General features: G+C 44.0%; 1 protein-coding gene and 1 long non-coding RNA gene across 2 annotated transcripts; one reads left to right on the forward strand and one right to left on the reverse strand.

The window, feature by feature from the left end:
- Positions 1 to 1,955: 1,955 nt before the first annotated feature.
- Positions 1,956 to 8,106, reverse strand: LOC121574313. The gene is made up of 4 exons (XR_006002168.2): positions 7,830 to 8,106; positions 7,365 to 7,538; positions 6,963 to 7,061; positions 1,956 to 2,814 (listed from the first exon to the last, which is right to left on the reverse strand). It is a non-coding gene; the product is annotated as an uncharacterized LOC121574313 (long non-coding RNA).
- Positions 8,107 to 8,273: 167 nt separating this feature from the next.
- LOC121573513 (zinc finger protein 22) lies at positions 8,274 to 11,443 on the forward strand. Its single transcript, XM_041885565.2, has 2 exons — positions 8,274 to 8,565; positions 10,037 to 11,443. The coding sequence occupies exons 1-2, from the start codon at positions 8,394 to 8,396 to the stop codon at positions 10,969 to 10,971; spliced, it is 1,107 nt and encodes a 368-aa protein (XP_041741499.2). The 5' UTR covers positions 8,274 to 8,393; the 3' UTR covers positions 10,972 to 11,443.
- The last annotated feature ends 1,233 nt before the right edge of the window (positions 11,444 to 12,676 follow it).

Below are 12,676 nucleotides of genomic sequence, written 5' to 3' on the forward strand. Positions count from 1 at the left end.
CATAGTGCATTATGTCACATTTGGCAATTCACCCTACAGTGGGAATGGTTATGTCACCCTTTAAAGAGTATGTCATACGCTTATAGATGATTTGTGAATCATCTATGTAGTGCTTATGAAGCCTTTATGTATGCTATATAAATCCTTTGTACTTTGTTTAAAGTGGGACCTAACCTTCTATGCATGCACCAATCCAATGCTTTTGAATGCATGAGGGGGAGTGAACGAGTGCACACTTCTGGGTAGAGAATCAGAATGATCAGGAAAGTAATCACAGAGTTAGTTGACAGCATGGCAAACCACTGCCAACAGTATGACATGGTCACACATGGAGTTGGAGCAAGATTTCTAAAGATAGCGGCCCGCATCCTGCAGACCACCATCGACACAGAAACGAAAATGTTGGAAACAAAATAAGATGTTGACAGCATTTTAATGTACACTGCTCAAAAAAATAAAGGGAACACTAAAATAACACATCCTAGATCTGAATGAATGAAATAATCTTATTAAATACTTTTTTATTTACATAGTTGAATGTGCTGACAACAAAATCACACAAAAATTATCAATGGAAATCAAATTTATCAACCCATGGAGGTCTGGATTTGGAGTCACCCTCAAAATTAAAGTGGAAAACCACACTACAGGCTGATCCAACTTTGATGTAATGTCCTTAAAACAAGTCAAAATGAGGCTCAGTAGTGTGTGTGGCCTCCACGTGCCTGTATGACCTCCCTACAACGCCTGGCCATGCTCCTGATGAGGTGGCGGATGGTCTCCTGAGGGATCTCCTCCCAGACCTGGACTAAAGCATCCGCCAACTCCTGGACAGTCTGTGGTGCAACGTGGCGTTGGTGGATGGAGCGAGACATGATGTCCCAGATGTGCTCAATTGGATTCAGGTCTGGGGAACGGGCGGGCCAGTCCATAGCATCAATGCCTTCCTCTTGCAGGAACTGCTGACACACTCCAGCCACATGAGGTCTAGCATTGTCTTGCATTAGGAGGAACCCAGGGCCAACCGCACCAGCATATGGTCTCACAAGGGGTCTGAGGATCTCATCTCGGTACCTAATGGCAGTCAGGCTACCTCTGGCGAGCACATGGAGGGCTGTGCGGCCCCCCAAAGAAATGCCACCCCACACCATGACTGACCCACCGCCAAACCGGTCATGCTGGAGGATGTTGCAGGCAGCAGAACGTTCTCTACGGCGTCTCCAGACTCTGTCACGTCTGTCACATGTGCTCAGTGTGAACCTGCTTTCATCTGTGAAGAGCACAGGGCGCCAGTGGCAAATTTGCCAATCTTGTTGTTCTCTGGCAAATGCCAAACGTCCTGCATGGTGTTGGGCTGTAAGCACAACCCCCACCTGTGGACGTCGGGCCCTCATACCACCCTCATGGAGTCTGTTTCTGACCGTTTGAGCAGACACATGCACATTTGTGGCCTGCTGGAGGTCATTTGGCAGGGCTCTGGCAGTGCTCCTCCTGCTCCTCCTTGCACAAAGGCGGAGGTAGCAGTCCTGCTGCTGGGTTGTTGCCCTCCTACGGCCTCCTCCACGTCTCCTGATGTACTGGCCTGTCTCCTGGTAGCGCCTCCATGCTCTGGACACTACGCTGACAGACAGAGCAAACCTTCTTGCCACAGCTCGCATTGATGTGCCATCCTGGATGAGCTGCACTACCTGAGCCACTTATATGGGTTGTAGACTCTGTCTCATGCTACCACTAGAGTGAAAGCACCGCCAGCATTCAAAAGTGAACAAAACATCAGCCAGGAAGCATAGGAACTGAGAAGTGGTCTGTAGTCACCACCTGCAAAACCAGTCCTTTATTGGGGGTGTCTTGCTAATTGCCTATAATTTCCACCTGTTGTCTATTCCATTTGCACAACAGCATGTGAAATGTATTGTCAATCAGTGTTGCTTCCTAAGTGGACAGTTTGATTTCACAGAAGTGTGATTGACTTGGAGTTACATTGTGTTGTTTAAGTGTTCCCTTTATTTTTTTGAGCAGTGTATTAGGACAGTACTTTATTTATTCAATTGTATAATTATTTATTTTTTCAAATTAGTGTAGCACTGTTGGAAATATAATTGTTTTGAAAATAAAATATCTGACTGTGACTGACTTGACTCATTCCTTTTGTCTCCTGTTCACGAGGACCAAACATTGAAATAGGTTTAGGATAGGGCAGAACTAGCTATCAGATAACAGACATGAGACAGATTATGCATTTTTGTAATTCCTCGTTTTAAGTATTCCTGATGTAGGCTATACACTTAGCTTATCTTTAGCAAGTTGCTCTTGATAGATCACCTATGAAATTAATATCAGTAACACCTCACAGTAAGTCAAAATAAATGATTTGCTTGCTGCACTGAAATGTTAGAAACATTGGAGAAAAAACCCCAATGTTGAACACTGTCAAAAAAAGGATGTACAGTTGTGCTGGTTGCAGGTGCTTCAGGAAAACCTGCGATGGATCACAAATATTAATGGTCATTGGTCACACACTCAGTAGCCTTACAGAGGCAGGTATAAAGCCAGAAGCCACTTCCACTATCCTGTGCCCTGATGGTAGGAATGCATACTGGTTAGAAATTATGTCCTTGTCCTTTTTGTGTGCATATTCTTGTCTGTGAGGCTGCATAGCTGGCTACCTACTATCTTGCAACTCACAACTTTTTTCACTAACTTTTCCAGCCTGTTATGGTTTGTGACCTGGTGATACCCAGCGCAGTGAGGGACAAGAAGCAGGAGTGGATTGGGCCAGGTAGGACTGGTTCTGAGCCAGGCAGCTGGTTGGTCCTGGTAGCAGGAAAGAAAAAAGACATGAAGGTACATTCAATGTAGTGTATAGTGCAGTGGCACATACTTTAAAGGACTTCAGTTTGTGCTTAACAATGCAAATGTACAGTAATTTTTTTGCATATCCCCACGGCATGTGATAAGGTTAACAGAGAAAGTACACAAATAGCAAAAAAGTATACAGTTTTTTTTTTTATGCAAGGTGATCTCCTCATGTCATACCACAGTGTAATTACTTAACACTAACTTCCCTTGTTAGCTTATTGTCCATATGCACAAAAAGCTTATTTCTCTCAAATGTTGTGTACAAATTTGTTTACATCCCTGTTAGTGAGCATTTCTCCTTTGCCAAGATAATTCATCCATCTGACAGGTGTGGCATATCAAGAAGCTGATTAAAAAGCATGCTCATTACACAAGTGCACCTTGTGCTGGGGACAATAAAAGGCCACTCTAAAACGTGCAGTTTATTCATACAACACAATGACACAGATGTCTCAAGTTTTGAGGGAGCGTGCAATTGGCATGCTGACTGCAGGAATGTCCACTAGAGCTGTTGCCAGAGATTTGAATGTTAATTTCTCCACCATAATCCGCCTCCAACGTCGTTTTAGAGAATTTGGCATTACGTCCAACCGGCCTCACAATCGCAGACCACGTGTAACCATGACAGCCCAGGACCTCCACATCCGGCTTCTTCACCTGTGGGATCGTCTGAGACCAGCCACCAGGACAGTGGATGAAACTGAGGAGTATTTCTGTCTGTAATAAAGCCCTTTTGTGGGGAAAAACGAATTCTGACTGGCTGGGCCTGACTCCCCAGTAGGTGGACCTGGCACCGAAGTGGGTGGGCCTATGCCCTCCCAGGCCCATCCATGGCTGCGCCCCTGCCCATTCATGTGAAATCCATAGATTAGGGCATAATGAATGTATTTCAATTGACTGATATCCTTATATGAACTGTAACTCAATAAAATCGTTGAAATTGTTGCGCCACCAGGTCATATTGTCTACAAGGCAGCATGCTGCATCGTTCAGGAACATACAACAGGTATTTCCCATAAATGAATGTTACAATTTTCGAACTAGTTTAAGGCAGATAAAGTACATATGTGTTTTTATCAAGAGCAAACAAAACTTTGTATGTGTTCTAATCATTACTCCACATGATTGACATACGTCACTTTGTTTTGAGCTGGGAGGCAGACAGCCCGGTTTCAAAACGAATGCAATCACTTTTCGCCCGGGGGAAATCTCCGGGCGCCCGTGCAAGCTTAATCGAATCCCCTCATTGGGACTTAAAATCAAGGCACGGCTGAAAATGGAGGCTATACTACAGCTTTTTAGATGGGACATAGATTTTTTGGAAGCCCAATTGATTCTGAATTCGGCATTTAAAATTAATTTTTATGCTCATACCTCTTGACATAAGGACTAAAGCAGGGGTGTCAAACTCAATTCCTGGAGGGGTGAGAGTCTGTTGGTTTATTAGTTTGGAACTCCTCTCACCTGGTTTTCTAGGTCATTTTTTAAATATATATATTTTTAAAAATGGGGGTAGATCAGCTATAACATTGCTGATAGATTGTAGCTTCCATCAGCGTAATTGTCTGCATAATTTCCAATAACCCATTTAATTTTATAACCCATTTAATTTTATGAATATATACAGTGAGGGAAACAAGTATTTGATCCCCTGCTGATTTTGTACGTTTGCCCACTGACAAAGACATGATCAGTCTATAATTTTAATGGTAGGTTTATTTGAACAGTGGGAGACAGAATAACAACAAAAAAATCCAGAAAAACGCATGTCAAAAATGTTATAAATTGATTTGCATTTTAGTGAGGGAAATAAGTATTTGACCCCCTCTCAATCAGAAAGATTTCTGGCTCCCAGGTGTCTTTTATACAGGTAACGAGCTGAGATTAGGAGCACACTCTTAAAGGGAGTGCTCCTAATCTCAGTTTGTTACCTGTATAAAAGACACCTGTCCACAGAAGCAATCAATCAATCAGATTCCAAACTCTCCACCATGGCCAAGACCAAAGAGCTCTCCAAGGATGTCAGGGACAAGATTGTAGACCTACACAAGGCTGGAATGGGCTACAAGACCATCGCCAAGCAGCTTGGTGAGAAGGTGACAACAGTTGGTGCGATTATTCGCAAATGGAAGAAACACAAAATAACTATCAATCTCCCTCGGCCTGGGGCTCCATGCAAGATCTCACCTCGTGGAGTTGCAATGATCATGAGAACGGTGAGGAATCAGCCCAGATCTACACGGGAGGATCTTGTCAATGATCTCAAGGCAGCTGGGACCATAGTCACCAAGAAAACCATTGGTAACACACTACGCCGTGAAGGACTGAAATCCTGCAACGCCCGCAAGGTCCCCCTGCTCAAGAAAGCACATATACAGGCCCGTCTGAAGTTTGCCAATGAACATCTGAATGATTCAGAGGACACCTGGGTGAAAGTGTTGTGGTCAGATGAGACCAAAATCGAGCTCTTTCGCATCAACTCAACTCGCCGTGTTTGGAGGAGGAGGAATTCTGCCTATGACCCCAAGAACACCATCCCCACCGTCAAACATGGAGGTGGAAACATTATGCTTTGGGGGTGTTTTTCTGCTAAGGGGACAGGACAACTTCACCGCATCAAAGGGACGATGGACGGGGCCATGTACCATCAAATCTTGGGTGAGAACCTCCTTCCCTCAGCCAGGGCATTGAAAATGGGTCGTGGATGGGTATTCCAGCATGACAATGACCCAAAACACACGGCCAAGGCAACTGCTTGGCCTCGACCGCAAGGCACTACAGAGGGCAGTGTGTACGGCCTAGTACATCACTGGGGCCAAGCTTCCTGCCATCCAGGACCTCTATACCAGGCGGTGTCAGAGGAAGGCCCTCAAAATTGTCAAAGACTCCAGCCACCCTAGTCATAGACTGTTCTCTCTGCTACCGCACGGCAAGCGGTACCGGAGTGCCAATTCTAGGTCCAAAAGACTTCTCAACAGCTTCTACCCCCAAGCCATAAGACTCCTGAACAGCTAATCATGGCTACCCGGACTATTTGCACTGCCCCCCCACCCCATCCTTTTACGCTGCTGCTACTCTGTTAATTATTTATGCATAGTCACTTTAACTCTACCCACATGTACATATTACTTCAACTACCTCAACTAGCCGGTGCCTCCGCACATTGACTCTGCACCGGTACCCCCCTGTATATTTAGCCTCCCTACTGTTATTTTATTTTACTTCTGCTCTTTTTTTCTCAACAATTTTTTTGTTGTTGTTTTATTTTTACTTTTTTGTTAAAAATAAATGCACTGTTGGTTAATGGCTGTAAGTAAGCATTTCACTGTAATGTCTGCACCTGTTGTATTCGGCGCATGTGGCCAATAAAATTTGATTTGATTTGATAGGAGTGGCTCAAGCCAGTCTCCAGACCTTAATCCCATAGAAGATATGTGGAGGGAGCTGAAGGTTAGAGTTGCCAAACGTCAGGCTCGAAACCTTAATGACTTGGAGAAGATCTGCAAAGAGGAGTGGGACAAAATCCCTCCTGAGATGTGTGCAGACCTGGTGGCCAACTACAAGAAACATCTGACCTGTGTGATTGCCAACCAGGGTTTTGCCACCAAGTACTAAGTCATGTTTTGCAGAGGGGTCAAATACTTATTTCCCTCATTAAAATGCAAATAAATTTATAACATTTTTGACATGCGTTTTTCTGGATTTTTTTGTTGTTATTCTGTCTCTCACTGTTCAAATAAACCTATCATTAAAATTATAGACTGATCATGTCTTTGTCAGTGGGCAAACGTACAAAATCAGCAGGGGATCAAATACTTTTTTCCCTTACTGTACATACATACATACATACATACATACATACAGGTCTTAACTGAACACGAATTGAAAGGAAATAACCCAGTAATCACGCGGCTCTCCAGGAATTTAGTTTGACACCCCTGGACAAAGGTGTTGGACTGAGTTTCACAGGGAGTTTCAGCCTGGCTACCCATCAAATTTGCTTTAGTAGGATATTAAGCACTTATAGATAGAATTATGGTAGACTGATCATATTCAGACATAATAAATTAACAGGAGTAGGGTGGATTTCACCAGAATGTCACCTTGGGGAACACCCTATCCAGGTTTGCCAGCCTGAGGTGTGCACTACCCAAGATGGCTGTAGGTCTGGTGGGTCCTGTCTGGTGTGTCCTGTCCATGACCTATGAATGTAGACACAGAGAATGTGGTTGCAGAGCATAAATACAGTCATTACAGAACACTATTACAGGCACCTTCCTAATGCCTATTAATCATTTGATACATTTTTTCCATCATTCACACTATGAAAATAGATACTTGATACGAATAGCCTATCCAATATCATAGCTTAGTCTACATTATATTGCATAATATGCCTTTTTTTAAAGAAGGAGGTGAGAGGAGTATTTTAAGATAGGCCTAAAACTACTTGCTTTGTTCTCTGTTGTGGGCAGCCCTGGCATGGTCTGCCAGCAGTTTCCCACCTGGATCTTGACTGGTGCTTTTGCCTCCCTCTCCCTTGTCACTGCCTTGGTGTGGGCAAGGCACAGCTTTTTCTGAGAGAGAGACAGGCAGTTGACACCTGAGGTGGTTGACCTCATCTTCCAGTGGGGTAGTCTCCAATTAGCATTGATAGATAGTTTGGCCAATGTGTAGACCTTAAGACATGTCGAATGATGGAAACATAAACGTCAAAGTGGCATTAATATAATAACTTTCATACTTTTGTATGCATGCCATGCTAGACGTGACACTATTTCAGAGTTAGCATTTATCATTAGGTCAATTACCTATAACCTTTCATGATACTGGTGCATGCCCTTTTATATGGAAGGACATGCACACACTATTGGAATAAAAGTGTACAGACATATTGTAATTGTGTTGACATTCTGGAAGGGATCAGATTAACACATCATAGCAATATATAAATTATAGTAACGAGTTACCTTACTGAGTTGCTGTCTTCACTTTCTTCCAGTGGCAGGCTAACGTTACTTACTGTACTGCTCAGTCTGTCAAAGTCGCCAGCTTTTTCTTTATTTCATAATGTGCAACGTGTGTATCTCTTTTACAATGTCAATGACGCAACTTTAGCTATATTTTTAAAAACGTGAAAACAAGAAATTCTAGTCGTAACCATATCTAATTCGTGAGCTTGCTTAGTTTACTTGTACCGTGGCATTTAGCTTTCTATTGGTCAGTCAATCGTACTAGCTGGTTGGACGCGGCACTGCGGCAGGCTGCTTCTCCACGAACGCGGCGGAGAAAGCGTTACCGAGTGCCCATTGGCCAATGGCGTGAGGCGTGAGTCCTGATGGGTTTGGTAGCTTCCCGCGAAAGAATATTTCGGTTCGCTGCTGTGAACACGCCCGCGCTGACGTCACTTCCGTGCAGTACAGCGTTCATGTTTGACAACAAACCCTAGTCACAGAGTTTCTAAAGACTGTACTGTCTTTGACCTAGCTACGTGTATTTTCGGAAGCTATTTTGCCCACTAAAATCGTCCAACGATGACTAAATTACAATATCTGAATGTGTATCTAACTGAGCGTTTGATGCAAGCTGCCGAGGAGATACTTAGAGTGGTCGGAGACACAATCTCCGAGTACCAGGAAGAAATAGCCCGGACGAAGAGAGAAAACCAGTACCTGAAACGACACTTGATTTCACCGGTCCTACAGGGTATGTAGCTAGCTAGACTTTAGACTTTACACGAATTATCTATATGGTTAGAGAGACGGTGAATCCCCCACCCCCCCACCCACCCCCAGCCCTCGCCCCTACCAACTCTCTCGGAGGGCCCTGGTCATGGCTAGAAGGAATCCAGCTTTTGTCAAATTAACGTCAAAAGTAGATATATTTTTTTGCATTTGAGCTTACCCTAACCATTTTCCTAACCTTAACCTAATTATCCTAACCTGCTGCGTAAATTCTCCAAACCTGCTACGAAAAGTCAAATCTGACATTAATTTGACAAAAGCTGGACCTCTTCTAGCCATGACCAAGGGCCCTCCGTTCTGTGTGGTGCATACGTTGGATTTATTGAACATATGCATGAAATTGTATGTGTAGACAGCTTGACAGAAATGGTAGCAGAAGGTGAATGTTGAACTTTAGTGTTGCTCACATATCCAGATGAGATGCTGCATACCATTTTGCGCAATGATGGTGTAGGTGTAAGGCACACTTTACGCCTAGATCCGACTGACAGCGTGATTGCATTTTGGTACACCAGAGGTACATTCATTTCCAATGGAACTCTGTGTTTGCTTGCAGCATTGCGTTACAGAGGCAGTTGCAGTGCGTTCTGTGTGGTGCATACAGATTTATCCAACGTATGCAAAATTGTATGTGTAGACTTTTCAGAATTAGTAGTAAAAGGTGAATGTTGAACTTTTGTTAAACACATCCACTAAAATGTTGGGTTACATAATGAAAAATGTTTGCAGAACTTATTGCAGTATTGTTGCAATGACGCTGTCGGTATGGATCACACCTACAGTCATTGCGCAAAATGGTACGCAGCATCATCTGGATATATGAGCAACACAAGTTCAACATTCACCTTCTGCTACCATTTCTGTCAAGCCGTCTACGCATACAATTGATGCATTTGTTAGATAAATCCAACATATGCACCACACAGAATGCATTGCAACTGCCTCAGCAACGCAAACGCAGCGTTCTATTGGAAATGAATGTACTTCTGGTGTACCAAAACGCAATGTCGGTATGATGGAAGCCTAGGTAGCAGCTAGTGGGCGCTAGATCTCCACTAGGCTTGGCACGCCTCTCAATTCTTGTGTGAAATTGCGCAAATTCAAAAATAATGCGATGCATTGTGGGATTCCACTTCGCTCTGAAGCCGCTAGCGTTGCTGGGTTGGTCAAAGTGGTTTATCGGCGAGTCTAATTTGCCCCTACACCCTCCATAATTTTCACACCCTCAGCTTTAGGACACTTGTGCATATGGCGGAGGTGTGCGTGAATGCGCAAATAGAGGGGTGATGGGAAGGGGGGATTTGGGATTCAGACAGAGACATATATATTCTATTCCCAGATCAAGCTAGCTAACGCAATGGTGGTCTTGTCAATCAAGCGTCAACAGCTGTCATTACTTTCATTGACGTCATTTATTGTCTTCTTTCCCCCAGCTCCTCAGCCCATTCTCTCTTGTGTCTCGGAGCAGCAAACTCCCCCTGAGCAACATCACTGTGAGCAGGAGTGGAGCCCCAGTCTGGGGCAGAGGGACCCAGAGCCCACACAGATTAAACAGGAACAGGGTGAACTCAGGACCCGTCAGGAGGTAGAGCAGATTCAAGGGCCGGAGGCTGATACCAAAGAAGACTCCATAACCATTCCTCCCTGTGTGAAAAGTGACTGTGATCAGGAGCCACCTCAGTCCACACATCTTCCCCAAACTGTGGAGAACAGAGAGAGGGACTCTCTACTGACTAACACAACTGGACAGATCAAAACAGAACCTGATGGAGAGGGCTATGGAGTATCACTATCAGAACCAACCAGTGACTTCCCTCAGTCTCAGTCCCTCTCTGAAATAAATCCAGACTGTTCTAGAAAACAGAGTGAGAACACTGGAATTGTTCCAAGAGATCTAGAAAGGAGACCAGAGGAGGACACACAGACACACTCATGTACTCAGTGTGGTGCCGTGTTCTGTGAGCTATCCCAACTGGAGGCACACATGCTAGCCCACACAGTACCACACAGTGGTGACACTAGTCACAGGCAAATCCTCTGCACGGTCTGTTGGAAGTCATTCACCTCTACCAGTTACCTCAAGGTCCACCTGCGTTCTCACACTAAAGATAAGCCCTTCCACTGTGGTGTGTGTGGCAAGAGCTTCAGCTACTCAGGGAGGTTCAGGGAGCACCAACGCATCCACACAGGAGAGAGACCGTACCGCTGCCACGTGTGTGGTAAACGCTTCAGCCAGTCAGTCCATCTGAAGACCCACCTGAGGGTCCACACAGGGGAGAAACCCTACTCCTGTCCTGTTTGCGGGAAAGGGTTCAGTCAGTCTAGCCATATCAAGGGACACCTCAGAACTCACACTCGAGGGAGGTAGAAGAAAGATGCTTTGGAGTGGAAAGACCCCATGAGGGGATAGACAGAGCCTTCCCCCTGAGCAACATGGGAAGTCATACTGAGACTAGGGTCTCTTTTACAGGGCTCATCTAGTCTGTGTTACTTCCCTGTCAAGATAAAGGTTAAATAAAAATGTTCTCAAAGTGCCCAGTGTTTGGAAAGAGAAAGAGGACATTCCTTCTCTTCAATGCTACTAATTCTACATATAATTGTAAGACTAGAGGACTATAGAATGTGTAATGTTTTGCAGACTAACTGAGGCATCTCATGTCTGCATTGATTTGAGAGAGCTGCTCATGAACATGCTATGAAAAGACTTGACTTGAACGCATCCCCTCATGTATCACTAGATGACACTATGTTCAAGATAAATAAAATGTAAATTTTTTCCTCTTAAAGATTTAAATTGGAGCTGGTTGGTCTCCTTGCAAATAAACGAACTATCATATTGATTAAGAATGTTTGGGAACATTTATTTCTGAATGTCTGTTTCTGAAGAAATAAACAACTTTAGCTAGAGTGATCAGTGGGACTATTGTTACAGACAACCTATTCCCACCAATGTTGTTTTAAAACAATGTTTGAACACTAGATGGTATACTTGAATTATCTCTCACCCAGAAACACAGAGGTCTGTCTTTACACACACGAGTCCGTTTCGTTGAAACTAACAGAGAGAGGTGTAAAGTTAACATAGGGTTTTCTACTGCACACAATTGAACTCCCTTAAGTTCTCTTTCATCATGTCAAGTTATCATATGTAAAGTTATCATTTGTCACAGTAGGATAAACTTGTGTCTAGTGTGTGTTTTATTTGTATGGTAGGCCTTGGAACTACAGTACTTCTGAGCTGACTAACTGTTAGAGGTCCCCCTCTAGTGGGAAAGAAGAGGAGAAGGTGAAAAATAAAGATGGATCAAATCAGGGGAGAACGACTGCGCCCTTTCATTGAAGCCATGAAGTTCAAGCCCGACCGCAGTACTGCAGGCATTGTTTGCAGAAAACAGGATTCCCCATTATAGTGAATGGAAAATGGCAATCTTCGTGGTCAATCTTCATGTAAATCAATACAAATTTCAAAGACAATCATGGTACCAATAAGGATAATTTAGTAGCTAATGGCGGCCTAACAGAGGGGGCAGCGCTGAGCTGGGACAAACTATTTTTACGCCATTTCGCCCAGTGGGCGGTGTTATATGTCACGGTGGGCGTGGGTTGCAAAGTGCAAGGACTGTCTACGTTCAACCGAGAACACTCCGCCTGGGACCTTATTCATAACTTCTTAACCGACATCACTATGGTGGGTTTATACTTTCATATTAGTATATAATTTTGCTTTATTTCCCTTGGGACCATCACACGACATCCTAAGGACTAGTAAAGTCCTGAGAACCTCCTTAAAAGGTCCTGACATGGTCCTCAGTGACGTCCTGGGAACTTACAGGGAACTACACAAAAGGTCCCCCAGAGAACGTTCCCTTAGGACCATCACACAACCTCCTAAGGACTATTAAAATTAAAGTCCTGAGAACATCCTTAAAAAGGTCCTGACATGGTCCTCAGCGATGTCCTGGGAACATTCCCTTGGGATCATCACGCAACGTTCTTAGAATGTTCTCATAACGTCAGTGGAATAACATTGCGCCAAAACCCTTAAGAGACCTAATGGGAACGTCGCTGAATGT

This window comes from Coregonus clupeaformis, chromosome 9 (genome assembly GCF_020615455.1).
Source record: "Coregonus clupeaformis isolate EN_2021a chromosome 9, ASM2061545v1, whole genome shotgun sequence".
NCBI classification, from domain to species: domain Eukaryota; kingdom Metazoa; phylum Chordata; class Actinopteri; order Salmoniformes; family Salmonidae; genus Coregonus; species Coregonus clupeaformis.